Consider the following 26,228-nt stretch of genomic DNA (forward strand, 5'->3'; position numbering starts at 1 on the left):
GTAAGAGTTTGTTAATGCCTGCCCAGAACTTTTGAGGTTTGTTTTGATGGGTTTGTTGGAGTTGAAAGTAAAAGTTTCTTTTATCCAACAGTTTCATTTTTTTTTGTATCATTTCTTAGCTGTCTAAATTTTAATTGATCTGCAGGGTTTTTAGTAGTACGCCACTTGGCCCAGACTTTATTTCTAAGGAGGAATTTTTGTTTGGTTGCTTTTGACAGCCATGGGGCAGGTTTAATCCTAATTCTAATTGTACGTGTTGGCGCATGGTAGTCTAAAATGGCCAAGAATTTAGTATTAAAGTATTTGACTGCTTCCTCCAGAGGTAGGTGTTTCAGGGCTGACCAATCACATTTTGGAAGATGTCAGGGTTAAAATTTTTGTTGCTCCTTATTGTCCTATAGGTGGTTGGGCTAGAAATGTCAATCTTATATCTGATTATGAAGGTGAGTGAGTGGTCACTTACATCATCGGGGAGGGTCCCTATCTTGTAAGTTTGGTGATGACTATTTATGAGACTTCAGTCTAAAGTGCTTTTCTTGTTATTAAGTTTGTTGGTCCTTGTGGGGGAGGTAATGGTTTGAATAAAATCATATAGGTTAATATGAGTAGTAGGCTGTTCAGTGGTACAGCTCCTCCAGTTGATATTAAAGTCACCGAGTACTATGGCTTCTTGGGGGTAGTTGGTGGATAACCAGCTAAGGATATCTTCAAGGGTAAATAAATAAAATAAAAATAAATAAATGGTGAACCAGTAAGCAAAACCAAGTTCACATGTTCTAGGGGCAGTGTAAGTGACCATACACATCTCTATTCAGTTGAAAACAAAACATGATCATAACCATCAATAGTCCAAAACTTGCTTATAACTAGAGAAAACAGAACTTAATTTTTTTCTGTAGGAGAATCAGTTTAATTTCAGGAACATAATGCTTAAAAACATGCAGCGCAAAAAAAAAAAAAACTGTCCAGTTTATAATGCTCACAGTTAAACAAATGTGAAAGATCTCTAACTTTTCTCTCCAATAAGCAGGCTTATATACTAAAAGTGTAAGTCAGCCCTGGAGCTTGCAGCTGATCTAAGCACATAAAAATATCACATTAGGTAGAAAGACCAATACAAATACCTAAGCACCAGCAGTTAGCATTCATTTGCTTTGTAGAGGTTATACTGAATTTTCAAAGAGCAGCCATAACCTGGGGTTATAATGGAGGTGAGGAGATGTGATTGGGAAAATAATGGAGAATCACAGAGAGGGCACAGAATACTTTAGCATTAAGAGAAAAGGTCACACACTCCAGTAGAAGTAGACTTTCAATATTAAAAAAAAACAAAACAGTCCTGAAATGCAAAACAAGCATCAAGTAATTAAGCTTATAATGTAACTTCCTTGAATAAGCTGTTAAAATTCTAGTATGCAACGGAGCAAAATTCTATGGTACCTCAAAATCTCATTCTTTAGCTTTTGATCATAAGTGTCTTCGATATTTTTCATTGCTACCTCTCGCTGTTTGAGGCCTTCTTCTATGTTTTTGTTTTTTTCTTCTTGCATCTTCACAGTACTGTAGAATAAAAAATAAAACAATATAAAAATATTCAATGAAAATAGCCCATACCTGTCATTTTGCAAACAGGTTTACAGATAATGACCTTTTTTTCTGCCCAAATAAAGCACTGCTCCGTGTTATTCATTCTTGCAGTGATCAAATTTAAAATCCTTTATGAGTAACATATTAACAGACACCAAACAATCTTTCTGCTTAAGATTGTGATTTGTTCAAGAATAGTCAGATAAAATGTCACAATTACTCTCTTTAAATGAAGCTTAATGACTTTACTGCTGAAACCAACTTGCAAAGCATAACTTGTTACATAAATGCCATCCTTTGTGAAGGAAATGGCAGAAACAACTGATAAGTTTGTCACAATTTCTGCATAGGAAGTCACTGCGGTACTTAAATAGGTCTGAACTGGAATGATGGTGAGAATGGATGAAATCTGGAAAGAAAAGTCAAAGAAGCTAAATATTGCTGAGGTGCTGTAGTTAATGTGACTTTTCTTTTACTTATTGTTTGCTAGCTACTTCTCCAGTCTATCAAGTTCCTGATTCACTCCCGGACACTGATTAGCATCAGATTTACTGGCTGCCTTCCCAACACTATTCTCTTATGATTCCTCGATGGTGACCCAGGACATAACCCTTCTTCAGGAGGGCTCGCCCTGACTCCTCCCTAGTAGACTCAGTAGTACTCACACTGTTAAGACCAGAAAGCCAAAAGCCATCAGTCACTAGTGGCTGCAGAATCACTAAAGTACAGTTTTGTACCTACCATAAATGTAGATGTTCGAGTGGTAATACAGCTGCAGTCATAACAGATGGGTTTTCCTGCCGTCAGGCAGGTCCTCGGTCGGCCGAATTCCAAAGTCTAGGTCCGGCGTCGGTTGTCGTTGCTTCCTCCCTGACGCAGTGCGACAGGGGTATAAAAGATCCAGCCGATGCCATTTTCTTCAGTTTTTCTTGCCCCAGATGTCAGGTGCCCCCAGAAGGAAGGCAATACATAAAATTATGTAATAATGCAATGCAATATAATCAAAAAACAGTAATTGCAAGCAAATACACCATAAAAGAATACCCCAATCAGGTTGTATGAGGAGGTGTTAGCCGTTAGGCCTGTCCCAAGAGGGGAAGGAGGGAGGGAAACCTGGACTGCAGCTGTATTAGCACTCGAACATCTATATTTATGGTAGGTACAAAACTGTACTATGTTCATCGTGCATACAGCTGCAGTCATAACAGATGGGTAGAATCCCAAAGCTAGAAAAGGGGTGGTAGGCACTAGGTGGAACTAGGAGGAGCCAGGATGCCCTGCAAGACTGCAGTGGCAAAGCCTGCTCTAGATTTGGAGTATAATGGTAGGTGCTAGTGCTTGGAAAAGGTATGTACGGAACTCCAAGTGGCTGCTTCCAAAATATCTTTGGTAGGAACCCCCCTGAGGAAAGCTGCAGAGGTAGCTGTGGCCCTTGCGGAGTGAGATCTGATGCCTACAGGTACAGATTTACCATGAAAAGAGTAACAAAAGTGTATGCAGTGGGCTATCCACTTTGAGATTGTCTGTTTGGAAATAGGCTTCCCTTGAGCTCCTGCAGCATAGGACACAAAGAGTTGCTCTGATTTTCTGAAAGGCTTTGTTCTGTCCAAATAATAACGCAGCCATCTGTGAATGTCCAAGGAATGTAGTAGTCTTTCCCCTTTGTTTTGAGGATTAGGGTAAAAGGTAGGTAAGTGGATAGCCTGATTCAAGGCTACCCTGGATACTACCTTTGGCATAAAGGACGGATTGGTTCGTAAGGTAACTCTGTCCTAATGGAAAATGATGAAAGGCTGCACAGCCATGAGGGCTTGTAGTTCCGAAACCCTGCGAGCTGAAGTGATTGCCAGGAGGAAGGCTGTTTTCCAAGATAAGTATTGCAGTTCTGTTGAAGCAGCTGGCTCAAAAGGAGGCAAGGTCAGTTTTTCTAGTATGAAATTGAGGTCCCAAGCAGGTACTGGTTGTTTCCTTGGGGGTTTTATATTCTTAGCCCCTCTGAAGAACTGTCTTAAGAGGGGGTGAGAGAATAAAGGAGGATCAGTGTTGTATTCTGCAGAAAAGGCTGAGGCATGGATTTTGATGGAGGAGAATGAAAGTCCATTGCTTAGCATCTCAGCTAGGTACTGTAATATATGGGGTAAATTCAGTATTCCAGGATTCTGACCCTTTTTCTCATTCCAGGCACAAAACTGTTTCCATTTTGCAGAGTAGGCTTTTCTTGTAGAAGGTCTTCTGGCCTCCAAAATGACATCCTGCACCTCCTTGGAGAGTAGGGCCTGTTGTGAATTTAAGGAATCTTCCATGCGGCTAGATTGAGTGTTTTCAGCTGACTGTGAAGAGTTTTGAAGTTGTGCTGAGTCAGTAGAAGAGGCATTAGAGGCAGGATCCATGGTGGGGAATGAGTCAGGCTTTTCAGGAGTGGGTACCAGTGTTGTCTTGGCCAGTCTGGAGCAATGAGAATCATCTTTGGTCTGTCTGCTCTGGTTTTTAATAGAACTTTGGGCAGCAGAGGGAGAGGTGGAAAGGCATAAACTGTCATTGTTGCCCAACTGAAGGAGAGTGCGTCCACTTTCCAGGCCTGTGGATGAAAGGTCCTTGAGCAGAATTTTGCCAATTGGTGATTTTTGTGGGAGGCAAAGTCTGGCCTTCCCCATGCTTGAGTTATCTTTGTGAAAACTTGAGGATGCAACTTCCATTCGTGTGGATCTGTCATATTTCTGCTTAGGTTGTTTGCCAGTGTGTTTTCCTTGCCTGGCAAGTACTGTGCTTGAAGCTCAATTTGTAATTCCAGAGCCATGTTCCAAAGAGACATGGCTTGCCTGCATAGGGGGTATGAATGGGTACCTCCCGGTTTGTTTATTTATGTACTACATTACTGTGGTGTTGTCCGTCCTTATCAATAGCTGGCCTGGATGCAGTAGGTCTTTGAAAGCTATAATAGCATTTATTACTGCTAGCATTTCCTTCTGATTGATGTGTAGGTGCTTTTCTTTTTGGGACCATTTGCCCTGAATGCACCGATCTGTCATGTGCGCCCCCCAGGCGTAGTCCGAGTCTGTTGTGATGATTTGATTTGCTTGAGGCTTGCAGAATGGGAGACCTGTGTTTCTTTGGCATGCTTGAGCCCACCACAGAAATTCCTTTTGAAGACATGGAATTAGTGGTATTATTGTTTCCAAACTGTGGCTGTGTTGAGACCATAGGTTTTTTTAGGTACCACTGAAGTTTCCTCATATGCAGCTTTGCACATGGGATTAGTAGGATGCAAGATGCCATGAATCCCAGAGCCTGCAGGATTTTCCTTGCAGTCAGCCTGGTGAAAGTTGCCAGTTTTCTGAAGTATTGAGTTAGTTGCCCTTGTTTCTCTGGCGTGAGGTAGGCCATCTGGGTGTTTGTATCCAAGCTGGCACCCAGGAAAATTATTGTTTGAGAGGGTATTAGCCTTGATTTCTTTTTGTTGACTGTGTATCCCAGAGAATTCAACAACATTATTACAAATGTCAGATGTTTCATAAGTATGTGCTTGCTGTCCGCTTGGATCAGACAGTTGTCCAGATATGGGTATATTTGTATCCCTTGAAGTCTGCAGTAGGCGATTACTGATGCCAGGCATTTCGTGAACACTCTGGGCACAGTAGATAAGCCAAAGGGCAATGCAGAGAATTGATAATGGGTTGAACCTGCAAGAAATCTGAGGTATCTTCTGCAATCTTGTCTGATTGGGACATGCAGGTATGCCTCCTTGAGATCCAATGTTACCAGCCAAGACTCCTTGCCCAGCATGGGAAGAAGCTGCTGTAATGTCAGCATCTTGAATTTTGGCACGAGTAAAAATGTGTTTAGGATGGATAGGTCCAAAATAGGTCTCCAATCTTTTCCCTTCCTTGGTACCAGGAATAGTCTGGAATAAAAACCTTGACCCTGTTCTTGTACAGGTACCTCTTGAATAGCTTTCATGTCCATGAGATCTGAAATTTGTTTTTGTGCCTCTGCCCTTTGATTGTGTGGCAGGTTTGGCATGCCTCTCATTTTTGGAAAGGTGTGAAAGTGAAATCTGTAGCCTCTGTCTATAAAGTCCAGGATCCATTTGTCTTTTGTGACAATATGCCAATTTTTCGAAAATAATGCCAGTTTTCTGCCTAAAGGTGCTGCCATTTGAGCCTTGCTTGGCATGCAAAGGGGGAAAGTCATTGGTGCTGCTTTCTGAATGGCTGTGAACTATCCTCACCTCCTCTTTGTGTGGGTGCTTGCCATTGTCTGCCTCTAAATGATCCTTGAGATTGCCCTCTGCCCCTCGGGCGCCTGTATCTACCTCTTTGGGGTCTGTCCGTGGCTGGAAAGGACCAATTTTTGGAAGGCCAATTTCTACTGAAACATGGAGGTTGTACCTGTAGGAAATCTTTTACTGTTTGCATTGATTTTGCCTTTTCCTCCATTTTCTTTAATACCTCCTCAGCTTTAACACCAAACAATACATCTTTTTGCAGAGGGGCATCTAGTAATTTAGCTTTGACATGATCTGGTAAGGTTTGCTCTTTGAGCCAGGCATGTCTACGTATGACTGATCCTGTAACAGCAGCTCTACATGAGGCCTCTAAAGCATCAAAACCACATTGCAAGGTATGTTTACCCACTTGTTCTGCACTATGTATCAAATCCTGCAACTCCTTCAAGTCTGGTTGTTCAGGTTGTGACATTTTGTTTCTCAACTGTGATAACAGAAATTGTTGGTACTTTAACATATGGAACTGACACAGTTTAATGCCCTCATGGTTAAGGTGGCTGAGGTGTAAACCTTTTTCCCCCACCTCTCTAAAGCTCTGGAATCTCTCTCTGAAGGTAATGGATTTTTAGCAGTGGAGGCCTTAATTCCCTTGGGACCCTGTGATATAGTTTCTGGGTCAGCCGCATGGCTTTTGTATAGGAATTGGTGTGAGTCAGGAACCCGGTAATACCTGTCAGGCTTGACTGGAGCTGGAGGTAAAGAATCTGGGTTAAGGTAGGCCTCCGAATACACGTCATCTAGAATGTCTAAGACAGGAGGTATAGCCAGAGGCCTGTGCTGAGGGAGCAAGAGGAAATCCCTAAGCCTTTTCTTGGAGTCTGAGTACTCTTGGCCTTCCCAGTGGAAGTGTTCCCTCAAGGTATGTAAGGTTTCCCTAAAAGAGTAATCCTCAGGGGGGGAGACAGAGGGAATGGACTCCTCTGCATCAGAATCTTCAAAAGGGGAGTAAGAATGTTCCCGGTCTTCAGGATGTTCTGAAATAATGGAGGCCTGGTCCGAGGAGGGGGATTCTTCCTCCACTCTGGGTCTTTTGCCCGGGGGGGGGGATGAGAACCCCTAATAAGAGAAATCAAATCTTCAGCCATTTTGAGCATCTGCTTTTTAGGCATGGGGCCTTGAGAAGGGCCCTGTGGAGCTTGTCTTTTAGTATGCATGGCTGATTTAGACTTAGTGAAAGCCTTGATGGAAAAAGAAGAGGAAGGCCTGTAGACACCTTGAGAGGTGGCAGGTCTATCTAAACTCTGAGTTTCACCGCCAATAGTGGCTTCGGTATCTGTAGTCGGGGTGTGGGCCGAAGAGCCTGCGACCTCGGGCACAGAAGACCCCGCCAATGAAGTGTCGTCGGTAGTCAGGGGCTGCGTAGGCGCCTCACTGAGAACCGGACCACCTGTAGTCAGCTTTGGCGTGGTAGCACAAAAACAACAGGCCAAGACATCGTGGTCTGGGCCTAGGCAAGGAATGCAGAGGGAATGAAAATCCTTATGCGGTATTTGCTTCCCACAGGAAATGCAATTATTAACTTTGTCTGACATCGGTCTGAGGCAAGAAAAGTTTCCCCAACGGGGTACTTAGCTTTCAAGAAGACTTCGGTTGAAAAATATTCGTAATCTCAGGAGCTGGCCGACCGGCACTTGCGAACTGCTTCTGCTTTGGGCACCACGCGGCAAGAAAGACTGGAGAAAATGGCGTCGGCTGGATCTTTTATACCCCTGTCACACTGACGTCAGGGAGGAAGCGATGACAACCAACGCCGGACCTAGACTTTGGAATTCGGCCGACCGAGGACCCACCTGACAGCAGGAAAACCCATCTGTTATGACTGCAGCTGTATGCACGATGAACATCCAGGGAAGAAGGAGATGTGCAACAAGGTCAGTGCATGTTACCTCAAGCCAGGTGCTACATATCTTGACTTTCCCCCTTTATTACTATGTGTTAATTACTTCTATGATTTCTGGCCTCTGTCACAGGTTACACAAGTGGTGGTATGTTCTCATACCCTCCTCCCTCCTAAGACAAGAGAACAGGTTCCCAGCTGCATCATTCTAAAACCCCCCTTTCAAGCTTAACTGAGCTCAGGTCACCAGCAGCACAGAAAGATGCCCTGTTTTGTGCCAGTCAGCCAGCTTATTAACATGCCTTTTCATTGTGGTGTGGATGACAGAGGCAGTATTTCTGGCTTGGTAAACTGTTTCTGGAAAGAACATGCTAAGGTTGGGATAGTTTTCACAGCAAGTGACGAACTATGACTAGATGAAATTTCTATAAGAGCTGTTGGTGCACCTTTAGTCAGATCTTTCTATCTTGAGCTGTAATAACAGCTGTTGGGGCTATTAGCTGGACTTTTTTTTTCATTTAAGTAAGATCTTATCAGTTTTAGACAGATCCACCAGACTGAGTAAATATGACCTGCCCTTGACAAATCCAAACAGAGACAGGTCCAGTGTTTGGAGGTTCCCTATAGCCAAAGTCAGCCAGCACCTTTTGACACTGGCTTTTACTTTAGAAAAGTAGATGCCAAACAGGAGAGATCACAGCACAGAAGTCCAGGGGACTCCACTGGTGACTGATCTCTTTATGGAGGTAACAACTTCTGTTTTGAGATCCTGCATCCTCTCTATGAGCTAGTTTATTTAGCTTTTCTACTATGCCTGATTAGGGTATTGTGTCTAAAGCTTTGGCCAGGTCGAGGTATGTGGCATGTACCATTTTGCTTTCATCCATTGCTTTGATGACCTTTTCAAAAAAATCCACCAGGTTGAGTAAGCATGACCTGCCTTTGATGAATCCAAACGGAGATGGATCCAGTGTTTGTAGGTTTCCTATGTCCTGAATGATAAGTTCCATGAGAAGTCTTTCCATGGCTTTGCACATGAGGCTGGTCAGACTTATGAGCTTGCAATTGCCTGGGTCAGTGTAAGGTCCTCGTTTATACAGGGGAATGATTGTAGTTACTCTCCATACGCTTGGTACAAACCTGTATGGAGGCTGAGACTGAACAGTTTTGTTAGGGGAGTAGCTAAATCATGCTTCATACTAATTAATATGCATTCAGGGATACTGTCAGGTCCTACTGATGTAGTATTTTTAGCTACTGACAGCACTTTTATGTCTTGTTCTTATGTGATACATGGAGGCAAGCCAGTTTCAGGGATATCTTCAGGGACAGATGGAAGGGAGAGAGGGATAGTTAAAATCAAATTTATTGGCCAGTAGGTTCACTGTATCTTCAGCCTCAGTGTAAGTAACACCATTCACAATCAGCTCAGTGCATTGCTGCATTGTGCTTTTGAGATTATGAACATAACCAAAAATACATTGTATTGTCTTTGGCTTGGGTAGCTAATTTAGCCTAAAACTTGGCTTTGGTGGATTTTATTAAGCTCCTGATTTGTTTGTTTAGTTCAGTGACAAAGGCTATAACATTCTGGAAATTACCCTTCTTTTTACTTTTGATTAAAATTCTTTTCCTTTCATTGAAAAGCTTGTTGATTTTATGGTTCCACCATAGGGTTTAGTTCCTGGGGTTTGCCCTGCACTTGTTCCTGCAGGGTGCAGTTGCATCTTGGCAGCTGTTTACATGCTAGCATAGTGTAGTGGTACACTTTTCTGCATATTCAGTGGAGTTATCTGGGTTTGGTAGGGACTTGAAACTTGCCAATGTATCCCTTAGGAGTTGGTAGTTTGTCTTAAAAAAAATTCTAAAGGCACCTTGGGTGGACGGTTTTCTGGTTTTAATTTTATTTTGAAGGAGGCTGCTTTATGGTCACATGTAACAAGTGATGAAGATATGCAAGGGATGGTGCAAGATGCTCCCATATTAGCAAGGACAACATTCCAAGATGTTATTCCCCGTAGTGAGTACTCTGACTAATTGCTCCATGGCATTTGTATTTTTAAAGTCCAGGAATCCCTGTGCTTGTGCACTGGTGGTGGCGTAGGTTTCTCAAGCTACAGTTGGATAGTTTAGATCATCTAGGAAAATGATACTGGATTTAATACTGAGTGATTCTAGCTTCTTTAGATAGGTATTGTGGCTTTCTTCTGCCATGGAGGAATTCTACAGCTAGCTGTTATATGGTTTGAGATCTTTCTGATGATTCTTTGGATATGAAGAAGCTGTAGTCCATCATTCTGCAATACCAGCCTTGATGTGAGTCTCTTCTAGATGTAGACTGAGACACCTCCATTTATTTGTCTCTCCAGCACAGTAGCGGGTCTAAACATGTAGAAGGCGTTGTGGCCCTGCACAGCCAGAGTGCTCTCTGCTATTTTAAACCACTTTGCAGTCACTACACTGACATAAATGCCCTCCAGGGTGAGAAGGGCTTGAAGGGAGTGGAATTTCTTTGTTTATGCTCCTAGCATTGATCAGTAACACCCTCATATTTTCCTTTGCTTGTTTCATTATATTGGTAGGTTTATCAGGTTGGCATCGCCTACAAAAAGCACTATTGGGAGTGGGTATTGTTTTTGCCAATAGCTGAAACCCTACAGAGGGAGAGATGGAGGCCATCCCCAAAGAAGTACCATTGCTTGTTGATCATAATTTCCCAGGCTGACAAATATTAGACTTTCTTTGTATGACACCAAAAACTGAGCCAATTAATGAAGTCAATTATTTTTGCTCATATCATGGTATCATCCTTGGAGAAGGTAGAATGCTGCTCAATGCTATACTCATACCTGCCTTGGACACAATCTGAGAGCTGCATCATGTCTCTCTTCATATAGTCCAGGGAGGAAAACCTCAAGTCACTGACACCAGCATGAACTATGATACAATAATACTTGTACTTGCTTTTCAAGGACTTGAGGGTATGCATGACCTGAAGGATCCTGGGGCACCAGACAAGCAACTTACCAACTGGTGACTGAGTTTACTGTGTGTGAGATTTGTGCCTCCAAGGATATTATGTACGTACATCTCTCACATACTATGTTATTCTGTTTGAGTAATAGATGATCCTCAGACAGCATGAGACAGTTCTTACACTGTCTCAAGATAACCATCCCAGTCAGGCTGGCTTGAGAAGTTGTGGGAAAGTGCTGCTCCATGAAACCAACAAGAATGACTCTGGGGGCAGGAGTAACTATAATTGCTTCCAGTTCCATTTTAGGATAATGTTTGTGTGGACTTATTACTGAGTATTTAAAGTTCAGTAAAAAACAATTGGCGTTGAAACCATGGTCTTAAGCTTAATGCCAAAAAATGCGTTGTCATCCCCTTTGGGAAAAACTCAGTTCCTACTAATTACCACATCGATGAGAGCCCACTGAACACCGAAGGCGTTATAAGAGATCTGGGGAGACAGGTTGACAGCAACCTCTCCTTTGACCACCACATTGCCACTGTGGTCAGAAAGTCTTTTTATGTGGCACATCTCATTACCAAGGGTTTTGCATCCAGGAAGAAAGAAGTCATCATTCTCTCTCTACTCTTCCCTCATTAGGCCAATCATAGAGTATAATACCCCATTTGGCATGTAATTTCTCACTGGCTTTGTCCTTGTCCAAACCCTGACTAATAACCCGTCCCCTTCAACCCTTCTCTCCTTTCCCAGATTTAGATAGAGTATCCTCTCTATCACTATAAAACTGAACTGAAGATTATTAACTGCTTGTTAATCCTTCAAAGATTTAGTTATCTTTTAGTCTATTATTACTGTTATCTAGTCTCTGTCTAGAACATTTGTAGCACTGTGCTTTACTTATTTCTCAATGTTTGTAATTAGAGCTTACTACTCAATTGCACCAATTTTGCTCCTGTATTACTCCATGTCATGATCACTTCTACTGTATACATACCTTTATTGTTATTGTTTTCCCATCTACCATGTCTTTCTGTGGAGCTTTTCTCCCCAGGCCTCTTCTGAAAAAGGGCCTGTGTCCAGTCAGAATTTACCGGTAAACAAATGTAAATAAATAAATAAATACATAGAATAATAAACAGACATATGCAACAGCTGGAAAGGCCACAAAAGTACCTCACAAAGAAGATCCTGGGCCTTAAACACATGTCCTACATGGATAGACTCAAAAAACTCCAGCTATTCTCTGTCTCATATCGTCTACTAAGAGGCGATCTCAGCTTGACTTACAAAGCCATGTCTGATACAACTCTGTTAGAAATGCTACATCTAATGAAATCCAAATCCCTCCGCACCACATGCTCCTGAGACCTCAACCTCATTACCACAATCAATAGAACATGCTGGAGGGACGGGTTCATAATCCAGAGACTGCCCATGCTCTGGAATAGACTTCCCATACATGTCAAGCATAGCACCTCACTGGCCCTCTTCAAGAGAAATCTTGATGAGTGAATGGGAAATAGAAAGTACACCCTGGGGATAACTGAAGTGTCTACTTGATAGAGGCACTGGGTACTAACGTCGGGCGGCACAATGCCAGGGCACTTCTATGGGCTAGGCTTGTAAAGGCTCCAGGGCCATTAGCCTAGTACATACCTATGAACCTATGAACTAATGTTCTGCCATCAGCATGAACCAGTAAGCTAATTATAGTAAAAAAAAATAATAATTTAATACTAAAAGCAGTGTCAGACAATAAATATTAAGCAATTTTATCAAAGCCTAGTGAGTATTTTAAGGAGAGAGACTTTGCAAATGATACTTGAGTTTATTGTCAACAGCCAATAAACTGCAAGAGGGAGGGAATTATCTTGTCAAATAATCATAAGGGGTAGGCAATGACAGATACACTGAGTTTATGAATGCAACTACAGGATGGGGTGGGAGGGAAAAAGTACAGTTTTGTACCTACCATAAATGTAGATGTCCGAACAGGATAGCATCTGCAGTCCTAACAAATGGGTTGTCCTGTCGTCAGGCAGCCCTTCGGTCGGCCGGATTCCAAAGTCTGGGTCTGGCCTCGGCTGGTGTCGCACTTCACCCGACGTCATCTCTGCTGGTCTTCGGGTATAAAGGCATCAGCCGACGCCATTTTCCTCAGTGTTTCTTGCCCCAGATGCCAGTTGCCCTTTTGGAAAGCTAAATTTTGGGTAAATGCCAATGTTTCCCAAAAAAATAGTAGGCAAACACAAAAAATAAGCATGTATGTACATATATACAAACAAATACACCATAAGAGATCCCCCCCTAGCTAGCTATTAGGAGGGTAAATACCCTAGGAGTACCACAGAGGGGAAGGAGGGTGGGTAATCCTGACTGCAGATGCTATCCTGTTCGGACATCTACATTTATGGTAGGTACAAAACTGTACTATGTCCTTCAAGGATGCATCTGCAGTCCTAACAAATGGGTAGAATACCATAGCCAAACTAGGGGAGGAGGAAGAAGAATTATGGTGTAGTTAGGATCCCTTGCAATACAGCAGTGGCAAACCCTGCTCGGGATCTAGAGTATAGAGGTAAGTTGTAATGCTTGGCAAATGTATGCACGGAGGTCCAAGTAGCCGCCTCAATAATGTCCTTGGTAGCCACTCCTCATAAGAAAGCTGTGGTAGTGGCTGTAGCCCTTGTAGAGTGAGGTCTTATGTTCTGTGGAATTTGCTTTCCATGGTAGGAGTAACAGAATCTTATGCAATTTCCTATCCACTTGGAGATTGTCTGTTTGGAAATTGCTTTTCCTTCCCTTCCTGTTGCATAAGCTACTAAAAGCTGGTCAGTTTTTCTATTGCCCTTGGTTCTGTCCAGGTAGTAGCGCAACTGTCTATGTACATCCAAGGTATGCAGCAGTCTTTCCCCTGTTCTGTGGATTGGGAAAGAAGGTAGGTAGGTGGATTGCCTGGTTTAGAGACACTCTGGATACCACCTTAGGCATAAATGTAGGATTAGTTCTCATGGACACTCTATCTTGATGGAAGATTAGGAAGGGTTTTACTGCCATTAAGGCCTGTAGTTCCGAAACCCTTCTTGCTGAAGTAATTGCCAGTAGGAAAGCAGTTTTCCAGGACAGGTGTTGAAGATCTGCTGTTGCTGCTGGTTCAAATGGAGGGAGTGTCAATTTTTCTAGCACAAAGTTCAAGTCCCATGCTGGTAATGGTGGTTTCCTAGGAGGTTTTACATTCTTGATTCCTCTGAGGAACTGCCTGAGTAGAGGATGAGAGAAGACAGGGGGATCGAAGCTGTATTCTGCAGAAATAGCTGATGCATGTATCTTGATGAAGGAATAGGACAGGCCTGTATGGAGAAGCTCTGCCAAGTACTCCAGGATGTTAGCAATATCTATGTTTGACACATCTTTTCCTCTTTCAGTACTCCAAATGACAAACCTTTTCCATTTTCCTGCATAGTTCCTTCTTGTTGAAGGTCTGCGGGCCTCAAGGATAATGTCTTTAACCCTTTGGGATAAATCTGGGTTAGTTGCTGTTATGTAATGTTCCAGGCAGTCAGTTGCAGAGTTTTTAGGTTTGGATGCATGATGTTGTAGTCGTTCTGAGTTAACATCAAAGGCATCAGGGGTAGTGTCCACGTTCTCCCCCGAGACATGCTCCTCAGCAATGGATACCAGTGTTGTCTTGGCCAATTTGGAGCTATCAGAATTATCCTTGGACGTTCCTCTTTGATTTTCAGTAGTACCTTGTGCATCAAAGGAAGAGGTGGAAATGCATATGCTGTCAGGCCTTTCCAACTGAAGGATAGAGAGTCCACCTTCCATGCAAGTGGGTGGTATGTCCTTATGCAGAATTTCTTGAGCTGGTGATTGAGTGGGGATGCGAATAGGTCTATTTGTGGCATTCCCCATTTCTTTGTGATGGCCTTGAAGATGTCCGGGTGTAGCATCCATTCGTGAGCATCCGAGGTAGTTCTGCTTAACATGTCTGCTAGGATGTTTTCTTTTCCCGGTACAAATATTGCCTGTAACTGGATGTTGTAGCTCAGAGCCATATTCCATAGGTCCAGAGTCATTCGGCATAGGGGGTATGAATGAGTGCCTCCCTGTTTGTTGATGTACCACATGACTGTAGTGTTGTCTGTCCTTATCATTAAATGGCCTTCTTTGAGGAATGGTCTGAAATTCTGGATTGCTAGTTTTACTGCCAGCATTTCTTTTTGATTTATGTGCAGGTGCAGCTGGTCTGGAGTCCATAATCCTTGTATGCATTTGTCCAGCATGTGTGCCCCCCAACCTAGGTCTGAGGCGTCCATTGTGATGGTTTGGCTTGCTTGAAAGTTGTGGAAGGGCAAGCCTGGGTTTGAGTGGCATGCTTGAGCCCACCTTAGGAACTCTTGTTTCAGGCATGGGATTAGTGGTATTTCGGTTTCTAAGCTGTGTCTGTGTTGAGACCATAAATTCTTTAGGTACCACTGTAGCTTTCTCATATGCAGTCTGGCATGGGGGACCAGGATTATGCATGATGCCATGAAGCCCAAGGCCTGCAGTACTTTCCTTGCTGTTAGTTTGTTCTGCTTTGTTAATGCCAAGAAGTAAAGAGGGAGTTGTTCTTGTTTTTCTGCAGTTAGGAATGCCATCTGTTTTACTGTGTCCAATTCTGCACCCAAGAATGTTCTTGTTTGGGATGGTATCAGTCTTGACTTTTTTAAATTGACCGTGTATCCCAGGGCTTGTAGTAAGCAAATGACTCTAAGTCTTTTGTCAGCTTGCTTTTGTTGTCCGCTTGTATCAGGCAGTCGTCCAGGTATGGGTAAATTTGGATTCCCTGTAGCCTGCAATGAGTGATTACTGATGCCAGGCATTTTGTGAATACTCTGGGCGCAGTAGATAAGCCAAAGGGCAATGCTGAGAATTGATAATGCTCTGATCCTGCAAGAAATCTGAGGTATCTTCTGCAATTTGGTCGTATGGGGACGTGCAGGTATGCCTCCTTGAGATCTAGAGTTACCAGCCAACACTCCTTGCCCAGCATGGGAAGAAGTTGCTGTAGGGTCAGCATTTTGAATTTTGGAACAATGATGAATGTGTTTAAAGCGGACAGGTCGAGAATAGGTCTCCAACTTTTCTCTTTTCTTGGTACTAGGAAGAGTCTGGAGTAGAATCCTTTGCTCTGTTCTGTAGGTGGTACCCTTTCCACAGCTCTCATCTTTGTTAATTGAGCTATCTGTTTTAGAGCTTCTGTTTTTTGATTTGGAGGTAGGTTTGGCATTCCTCTTTTTTCTGGTAAGGTGTGGAAATGAAACCTGTAGCCTTGGTCTATAGTTTGCAAAATCCACTTGTCTCTTGTGTTATAGTGCCAATTTTTTTGAAAATAAGGCTAACTTTCCGCCTAAGGGTGCTGCTATTTGTTCCCTGGTAGGCGGTGTCAGAGCCAAGTCACTGTGATTGTCCTGTTGCAGTGGCAGTGGTTGTGTCTGTGCCTCGTTGGTTATTGCCTTGCCACTGGTGTCCTCTGTAGGCACCTCCTCTGGATTGATTTCTGCCTCTGGAACGTCTATTCCTGCCTCTCTGAGATTTAGAGGAGTCTGGAAAGGAACAATTTTTGGAAGGCCAGTTCCTGCTAAACCTAGGGGGCTGAACCTGTAAGAAATCTTTAACTGTTTGTACAGATTTTGCCTTCTCTTCCATTTTCTTCATTACTTGCTGGGCAGGAGAACCAAATAGACTGACCTTATCCATAGGAGCATCTAATAGCTTTGATTTAACATGATCCGGCAAGACCTGTTCTTTCAACCATGCATGCCTTCTTATAACTGTGCCAGTCATGGCTGATCTAAATGAAGCCTCCAGTGCATCATAGCCACATTTTAAAGAATGGTTACTAACCTGCTGAATGTTATTCACCATTTCTAAAACATATTTCTTATCTAAGGAATCACCAGAGGACAGTTTCTTAGTTAACTGATCAAGCATAAACTCTTGGTATTGGATCATATGAAACTGACAGTTCAAAGCTCTAGCTGAGAGAGTAGCAGAGGTGTAAACTTTTTTACCCCATCTCTCTAAGGACCTGGATTCCCTTTCAGAAGGGAGAGGGTTTTTGCTGAGGTCGAAGCTACTGCCTCAGGCCCCTGGGAGATAGTCTCAGGATCTGCAAGGGGAGCCTTGTATAGGTGGTGATGAGTGTCCGGTACCCTGTAAAACCTATCGGGCTTGGCAGGGGCTGGAGGCAAAGTATCAGGAGCAGAGCAAACATCATTAAATGCATCATCCACAACAGGAAGAACTGGAGGTATAGCTAAGGGCCTAAGGGCCTATGTTGCGGTAAATGTAGAAAGGGCCTAAGCCTTTTTCTTGAATCAGAGAAATCTTGTCCCTGCCATTGGAATTGCTCTCTCATGGCATGTAAGGTTTCCCCAAAGGAAAATTCCTCTGGTGGAGAGGCAGAAGGAATAGATTCTTCAGCATCAGAATCTTCATAAGTAGAAAAAGGAGCCTCTGGATGGTCTGTATTGTCTGAATCATCAGAAGAATCATCTGAGGACACTGGCTCAGGGGGCTCTGCTCTAGGTCTCTTTTCTGGAGGCTGAGAGGCCCTGTCTGGGTGAGATTGGGATCCCCTTATTAAAGAGATGAGATCCTCTGCCAGAGTAAGCATTTGAGAACTGGAACTGGGCCTGTGTGAGGGGGGCTTAACAGGCACAGATTTAGCAGATTTGGCTGCTTTAGCCCTGGCAAAGGCCTTTATAGACATGGCTGCAGGAGGCCTAGCAGCACCACGTGCTGGGGTAGAGACATCCAAAGGGATGGTGTCCGATAATTCTAGAGGAACCACATTAATAGGCAAAACTTCAGAGGCCGATTCAACTAGGGTAGCAGGAGCCTCGGTAGGAGTCATGAATTCGGCTGAAGATTGACCCGTTTGCTCGGTTTCGGCCGAAACAGAGACACTCGCGGTTTGCTTAACCGTGGTTTTGGCCGAAACCGCGGACCGCGAGTGTCGGTCTTTTTCTTTGCGTTTCTTAACAATTTGAGAAGTCGGAGGATCCGACGGCATTATGTACGCAAAATCTGATCCGAAAAACTGTTCAGCAAACTCCGACCAACGCCTAAGCGTTCGTCGGTTGAAAGAAGCACAGGCTAAACAGGCTGCTACGTCGTGGTCTGGGCCTAAACAAGGTAAGCAGTAAGAGTGGAAATATTTATGAGGTATTTGTTTTCCACAAGTTAAACAGTTATTCTCTTTTTCTGACATCGGCTGAGGCAAGAAAGAGTCCCCAATGGGGTACTTAGCTTTTTAGAAGTCTTCGAAGTAGTATTTGGTAGTAGTAATCTCTGGATCTGACCGACCGGCACTTGCGAACAGCTTCTGCTTGAGCCAGCGGCAAGAAAGACTGAGGAAAATGGCGTCGGCTGATGCCTTTATACCCGAAGACCAGCAGAGATGACGTCGGGTGAAGTGCGACACCAGCCGAGGCCAGACCCAGACTTTGGAATCCGGCTGACCGAAGGGCTGCCTGACGACAGGACAACCCATTTGTTAGGACTGCAGATGCATCCTTGAAGGACATCCAATGAGACCCCTTACTCTGAGCTGACTGACCTGGAACTGCCTTAATACAAAGACTAGTCCTGAAATAGCCTGACATAACAATCAGTACATAAGAATGAAAAGTACAGTTTTGTACCTACCATAAATGTAGATGTCTGAGTGTATACACTGCTGCAGTCATTACACTTGGGTTATCCTGCCGTCAGGCAGTCCCTCAGTTGGCCAGAGTTCCAAAGTCTTTGTCTGGTGTCAGTTGCTGTCGCTTCTTCCCTGATGTCAGTGCAACAGGGGTATACAAGATGCAGCCGACGCCATTTTCTTCAGTTTTTCTTGCCCCAGATGTCGGGTGTCCCCAAAAAGGTAGGCCATGCAAATTGCTAATAAAACATACATAAGAAAAGCAATCAAAAACTTTCAGTTACCAGCAAATACTCCCCAAAGGTAGCAAAGGGTAGAAGGCTTAGGTAAGTACCAGCAAGTAAGAGGGGAAGGAGGGAGGGTAACCTAGACTGCAGCAGTGTATACACTCGAACATCTACATTTATGGTAGGTACAAAACTGTACTATGTTCATCGTGTTACACTGCTGCAGTCATTACACTTGGGTAGAATCCCAAAGCTGAGGTAGGGTGGCTGGTTCTATAAGGCATTAGGGGTGGCTATAAGGCCCTGCAGCACTGCAGTGGCAAAGTCAGCTCTGGATTTAGAGTAAAGAGGCAGATGGTAATGCTTGGTGAAGGTATATACAGAACTCCAAGTTGCTGCTTCCAAAATGTCCTTGGTAGGTACTCCTCTGAGGTAGGCAGTTGAAGTGGCTGTTGCCCTGGTGGAATGAGACTTAATGCTGTTAGGTACAGTTTTCCCATGGTGTGTATAACAGAAACGTATACAGTGTCCTACCCATTTTGAAATGGTCTGTTTTGAAATGGCTTTTCCCTGTGCACCTGCAGCATATGCTGCAAACAATTGCTCAGTTTTTCTGAAAGCTTTCATTTTGTCCAAGTAGAAGCCTGTGTATGTCCAAGGAATGCAGAAGTCTCTCCCCTTTATTCTGTGGATTTGGATAAAAAGTTGGCAGGTGAATAGTTTGGTTTAGAGCCACACTTGATACCACTTTTGGCATAAAAGTAGGGTTTGTTCTTAAAGACACCCTGTCTTGGTGGAAAATGATGAAAGGTTCCACTGCCATTAGTGCCTCTAATTCTGAAACTCTTCGTGCTGAGGTTATTGCCAGGAGTAGAGCAATTTTCCAAGAGACATATTTTAAGTCTGCTGAGTTAGCTTGCTCAAAAGGAGGTAACGTTAATTTTTCCAACACGAAGTTGAGGTCCCAAGTTGGAGTTGGTGCTCTACGGGGCGGTCTTATGTTTTTAGCCCCTCTGAGGTACAGTTTTAGCAAAGGATTAGAAAAAATTGGTGGGTCCGTGTTGTAATGAGCAGAGATGGCAGAGGCGTGGATCTTGATGGATGTAAAGGAGAGGCCTTTGTCCAGCATCTCAGTTAAGTACTGTAGTATCTGAGGAATATTTGGGAAAAGAGGGTCAAGGCTGTGAGCCTGGTTCCAGGCACAGAATCTCTTCCATTTATCCGAATAGGCTTTCCTGGTGCTAGGCCTTCTGGCCTCCAAAATGACATCCATAACAGCTTTGGAGAGAGGCATTGCTTGCTTGACTAAGGAATCTGCCATGCAGCCAGGTTTAAAGTCTTGAGCTGGCTGTGAAGTATCTGATTGTTTGCCGAGTCAGAAGATGTGGGATTTGAGGCAAAATCCAGGGTGGACCTTGTGCTAAGTTCTTTAAGATTGGGTACCAGTGATGGCATGGCCAGTCTGGGGCAATCAGGATCATCTTTGGCTTTTCTTGCCTGGCTTTTATGAGTACCTGTGAAAGGAGAGGTAGTGGTAGGAAAGCATATTCCGGCTGAATGAGAGGGCGTCCACTTTCCATGCTTGTGGGTTTTAAGTCCTTGTGCAGAATTTCTGTAGTTGGCAATTCATTGGGGATGCAATGATGTTTCTGCTTAAGTCGTCTGCCAGTGTGTTTTTCTCTTCTGGCAGGAATTGTGCTTGCAGATGAACTTGATAGGTTAGAGCTGTGTTCCACAAGGTCATGGCTTGTCTGCAGAGGGGATAAGAATGAGTGCCCCCTTGCTTGTTTATGTACCACATAACTGTGGTGTTGTCTGTCTTTAGTAGTAGTTGTCCTGGATGCAGAAGGTCCTTGAAAGCTATAAGGGCATTTTGTACAGCTAGCATCTCTTTTTGATTGATGTGAAGATGCCTTTGTTCTGCGGGCCACTTGCCCTGAATACATTTTCCTGCCATGTGTGCTCCCCAGGCGTAATCCAATGCATCGGTTGTCAGTGTTTGCCTGGCTGTGGGTTGAGTGAAAGGCTGTCCCTTGTTGAGGTGACAGGCTTGAGCCCACCATCGAAACTCCTGTTGAAGGCAAGGAATAAGTGGTATTACTGTTTCCAAACTGTGACAGTGTTGAGACCAGACACTCTTTAGGTACCATTGTAGTTTCCTCATATGCAGTCTGGCATATGGAATTAGTAGTATGCAAGATGCCATGTAACCCAAGGGCTGCAGAATTTTTCTTGCAGGGAGTTGGGTCTTTGTTGCCATCAATTGGAAATATTGAGTCAGTTGTCCTTGCTTGTCTGGCGTGAGATAAGCCATCTGGGCCATTGTATTTAAGCTGGCACGCAGGAATATTATCTCTTGTGAGGGCACTAGTTTTGACTTCTTTTTTGTTTACTGTGTACCCTACGCAAATTAGCAATCTTTTTACAAACACCAGATGCTTTAGAAGAATGTCTTTGCTCTCTGCTTGAATAAGGCAGTCATCCAAGTATGGGTAAATTTGAATTCCTTTTTGTCTGCAAAATGCAATTACTGGTGCCAGACATTTTGTAAAGACCCTGGGCACAGTAGATAAGCCAAAGGGCAGTGCAGAGAATTGGTAATGCATTGAACCTGCTAAGAATCTGAGGTATCTTCTGCAGTTTTGTCTGATAGGGACATGCAGGTATGCCTCCTTGAGGTCCAAAGTTACGAGCCAAGCTTTCTTGCCCAGCATGGGAATACGCTGATGCAGTGTCAACATTTTGAATTTTGGAACATCCAGGTAAGTGTTTAGAGAAGAAAGATCCAGAATGGGCCTCCAGGCTTTGCCCTTTCTGGGAACCAGAAAGAGTCTTGAGTAAAATCCTTGTCCTTGCTCCTGTGTTGGTACCTTTTGAATAGCTCTCCTGTCCATGAGGGCTGTAATTTGTCTTTGAACCTCTGCCCATTGATTTGGTGACAGATTTGGCATTCCTTTTAACCTTGGCAGAGTGTGAAAGTGAATCTGTAACCTTGAGATACAATGCTGAGAACCCATTTGTCTTTGGTGATCATATGCCAATTGTGACAGAAAAGTGCCAGTTTTCCTCCCAAGGGGGCTGCCAAGAGAGAAGTGTTTGGCAGCTGTAGTGGGAAGTCATTGGGGCTGTTTTTTATAAGGTTGAGGCCTGTCTTCCCCTTCTTTCTGGGTTGAAGCACCCCATTGTCGAGGCCTGTACGGACCTTGTGGTTGACCTCTGCCTCTTAGACGTCTGTATTTGCCCCTTTGAGGTCTGTCTGTAACTGGAAAGGACCAATTCTTTGTTGGCCAATTTCTGCTAAATCGAGGAGGCTGAACCTGTAAGAAATCCTTCACCATTTGCATAGATTTTGCCTTATCCTCCATTTTCTTTAATACCTCTTTTGCCTTAACTCCAAATAAAACATCCTGCTGCAAAGGTGCATCCAATAATTTTGCTTTAACATGATCTGGTAAAGTCTGTTCTGTTAACCAAGCATGTCTTCTAATGACAGACCCTGTACCTGCTGCTCTACAGGAGGCCTCTAATGAATCAAAACCACATTGCAAAGTATGTTTTCCCACTTGTTCAGCTGCATGCAATAAATCCTGCATTTCCTTATAATTAGGAAGATCTCTAATTTGGAAGCATTTTTTTGTTTCAACTGAGACATCAAATATTGCTGATATTTTAGCATGTGAAACTGGCAATTTAAGGCCCTCATTGCTAAAGTTGCAGATGTATATATGCTTTCTTCCCCCATCTGTCTAATGCTCTGGAATCTCTGTCAGAGGGGACTGGATTTTTTGCTGTAAAGGCCTTTACCCCTTTGGGACTCTGGGAAATAGTTTCAGGATCAGCAACAGGGCTTTTATAAAGAAATTTGTGAGAGTCAGGGACTCTGTAGTATCTGTCTGGCTTAACTGGAGCAGGAGGTAACGAATCAGGATTTAAACTGGATTCAGAATACACATCATCCACAATATCTAACACTGGCGGAATAGCAAGGGGTCTGTGTTGAGGTAATAAAAGGAAATCTCTGAGCCTTTTCTTGGATTCTGAATAATCCTGGCCCTCCCAATGGAAATGCTCCCTCATGGTATGTAAGGTTTCCCCAAAGGAGTAGTCCTCTGGTGGAGAGGCTGAAGGAACTGATTCCTCAGCATCAGAATCCTCATAAGGGGGTAAAGAGTATCCTAGGTCTGAGGATGAATCTGAAGAGATGGATACCTGGTCAGATGAGTCATAGTCTGCATCCTGTCTAGGCCTTTTATCAGGAGGGGGGATGGGACCCCCTGATCAGAGTAATTAAGTCTACGGCCATTTTGAGCATTTGTTTCTTAGGCATGGAGGCCTGTCCTGGTGAATGTTGAAGTTGTTTCTTTGTTTTTAAAGGGGTTTTATACTTAGCAGAAGATTTAATGGTTAACTGAGTAGGTCTGAAAACACCCTCTGAAGCTACGGGTTTGTTCAGCTACTCCAGATCCCTCTGAAGGGTTAGTCTCGGTAGGCTGTAAATCTGGTGCGTCCGAAGGCCCAGCCATCTCCACGTGGGAGTCAGAGGCGGCCTGTGGTTCCAAAGAAGCGGTCGTCAGGGGCTGCGAAGGCACCTCGCTCAAAACTGGAGAACTGGCGACTGGCATAGAAGAGGCTTTGTCGTCAGTTTTGGGCCTCGGATGCCGGTCCTTGTCTTTGCGCTTTTTGTGTATTCCGGTCATCGGTAGTTCCGATGGCATGGTGTAATTGAATTTTCTGCCAAAATAATGTTGGGCAAAATCAAACCGACGTTTAATAGTGCGCTTGTTAAACCTAGCACAAAACCGACAACCTGTGACGTCGTGGTCTGGGCCTAGGCATGACATACAATAAGAATGGAAATCCTTATGAGGTATTTGCTTCCCACAAGAAATACAGTTATTAACTTTTGCTGACATCGGTCTGAGGCAAGAAAAAGTTTCCCCAACGGGGTACTTAGCTTTGTAGAAGACTTTGGTTCTGGATTTGGAATGAAAATCTCAGGAGTCGGCCGACCGGCACTTGCGAACTGCTTTTGCTTCGGGCACCGTGCAGCAAGAAAGACTGGAGAAAATGGCGTCGGCTGCATCTTATACACCCCTGTTGCACTGATGTCAGGGAAGAAGCGACAGCAACTGACGCCGGACCAAGACTTTGGAACTCTGGCCAACTGAGGGACCGCCTGACGGCAGGATAACCCAAGTGTAATAACTGCAGCAGTGTAACACAATGAACATCTAGGGTTTAATACCAACAGTGAGACCAGACCACTTAAATAGCAAAATGTAATGCAACTGTATACTGGAATTACTAATATAGGCTTAAAGACTTTAGCTAAAGCAGATATAGACTGTTAAATATGAATATCAAATCATATCAACAAATGAAAACACTTATCTTTCTTTCTCTATGAACTATTACAATGCAACAGTAATTTAAACTGATACCACAATAAATTTCAGCCACTCTGTTGATTACAAAAACTGTCATAGTTTTTGCTGTATTTATCTTAATGGGTGGGTAGAACAATAGCACACATTTGTACTGCTGCCTCAGACATCTTAGCTCTAAGCTGAGGTACCTTCTCTGCAGAATCTACATATCCACCCTGTGACAACATAGTTTTCTGCCAAGGTTAGAGATTGCCTTCCCTATCAAGGACTGATATCAGAGTATAGGCAAAGAGAAAGAAATAGGGGGTCCTAAACAAAAGACCAGGATTGGCAGAGTTTTCGTAGAATCTAGAACAGAAGCTGCCATTAAAAAAGGAATAATTAGTAGAGCATATACAATATTGCATGATAACTATAAGAATCAATCAGAGGAGGTTAAAAAGGATTGGGAAGAGAGACTGGATAAGCAATTCACAAAGAAGCAATGGGAGGACATATGCACATCTCCCAAATATGCAACAAAATCTAAAAGATTTAGGAATTTTGCTTGGAAATGTTTACATAGATATTGTTATACTCCAAGTAGACTCCATAGAATTTTTCCACAGGTGAATAGCAAATGTTGGAGGTGTGACAGGGAAGAAAGAGGTAATTGGGACCATATTTTCTGGGAATGCGGTGAGTTGGTGGACTTTAAGGATTCTCTGCAGGATGCACTGTCAGAGATGCTGGGTGGTTAGATTGGTGTTATGAGGGAGATGATTTTTCAGAGCTATGACAGAGAAACCAAACTGCCTAGACATGGTAAGGCCTTGCTGTCTCTTATTATGGTGGCTGCCAAAAAAAGCAATTACTAGAAAATGGAAATCAAAATCTAAAAAAGATATATTAGAAGTAATGACTATAGTTACAGAGATAAAACAACTGGAATTGAGATCTTTAGAAAAAGGTAGGAGCAAACTACACAGGAAAAGAATAGGAATTGTTGGAACAATACATACAGGGGAGGAATGAGGTTTAAAAGAAGGCGGGACTTAAATGAGCTATGCAATGTATGACTGAAAATGATTGGGGAGATTACAAGTGATGTATAATGTTTGCAACTGGGAGTGTGTCAGTATGGTTTGTGATGCAAAATGCTTGCAACTAGGATTGTGTCAATGTGGTTCGTTTTCATTTATATAAATGTATGACTGCTTATGTCATAACTGGTGGTTTAATAAAGATGTTTCTTGTTTAAAAAGGGCAGGAATTGAATAATTTATGTAATGTTACTTAGGTTATATAATATATAGCAATATATGTGAAGCATAATGTTTGTTAATTTTAACTTGTTAACGCAGTTTGATAACTTTTTTATAAATCTAAATGGACCTGTGTCACAAGTGATAATTCAATAAAGGTATTTAATAAAAACAGTTTTCTGCCAGGTGTTTTGGTTTCCTCTCACATCCCAAACATATGCCATAGGTATTTTAGTGGTCCTTCAAACAGCTCAAAAATGAGTATTTCATGTGTGAGTGAATGCATACACAAGTTGTGTAATTGACTGGAAACCAATCAAAGAGAGGTTTCTCTGCCTTGTGTCCACTGAGGATAAGCTCTGTCTCACTGTGACCCTGCGACCATAAACTAGATAAACAGGATAATGAGAAAATGAATGAATGAATGAATGAATGAATGAATCATAACATGCTGTAAGTTTTACAAAGGTGGGAAAATGGCTTTAAAATCCCAAACAAAAAATAAGATCTGAAATTTGCATTCACATTTTTTCCAGCTATATCTGAATACCTGTTCCATCAAAAACCTGATTAGGGCCACTCAATATATCAAATGTATGAAGACAATGGAGTGTTTTCAGGTTTGCATGCCAACATCTACTTCTTCTAAGTTATTAAAAGAAAAAAATTAATGATGTGCTAATACAGAAAACGTTACCTAAATATGCTGTTTTCAATAATTTCACCAAATGTTAACTGCCTACAAAACTGTAAGGGAAAAACACTAGTTTTTTCAGCTCCACGCATGCCACACATCCTAGACTGAATCATGTTTATCTGAACACATAATATGAAAGCAGTTATTCTGGTATACATCAGACTGGAAATGGAATAAATACTGCTCTGAACTCATAATATGAAAGCAGTTATTTTGGTATACATCAGACTGGAAATAGCACAAATACTGCACTTTTCCAGTCATATAATCTATGCAAATTTCACTTTATAA

At 42.9% G+C, this 26,228-nt stretch overlaps 1 protein-coding gene across 1 annotated transcript in view; it reads right to left on the reverse strand.

The window, feature by feature from the left end:
• OFD1 (OFD1 centriole and centriolar satellite protein) overlaps positions 1-26,228 on the reverse strand; it is a 1,865,993-nt gene that overhangs the window by 1,352,785 nt on the left and 486,980 nt on the right. Inside the window, exon 12 of the mRNA XM_044072530.1 lies at positions 1,441-1,560. Coding sequence (XP_043928465.1) covers positions 1,441-1,560 — 120 coding nt within the window. The remainder of the gene's footprint in view (positions 1-1,440; positions 1,561-26,228) is intronic.

The sequence above is a fragment of the Protopterus annectens genome, chromosome 5.part0 (genome assembly GCF_019279795.1).
Source record: "Protopterus annectens isolate FY-2018-M chromosome 5.part0, PAN1.0, whole genome shotgun sequence".
In the NCBI taxonomy this organism is placed as follows: domain Eukaryota; kingdom Metazoa; phylum Chordata; order Ceratodontiformes; family Protopteridae; genus Protopterus; species Protopterus annectens.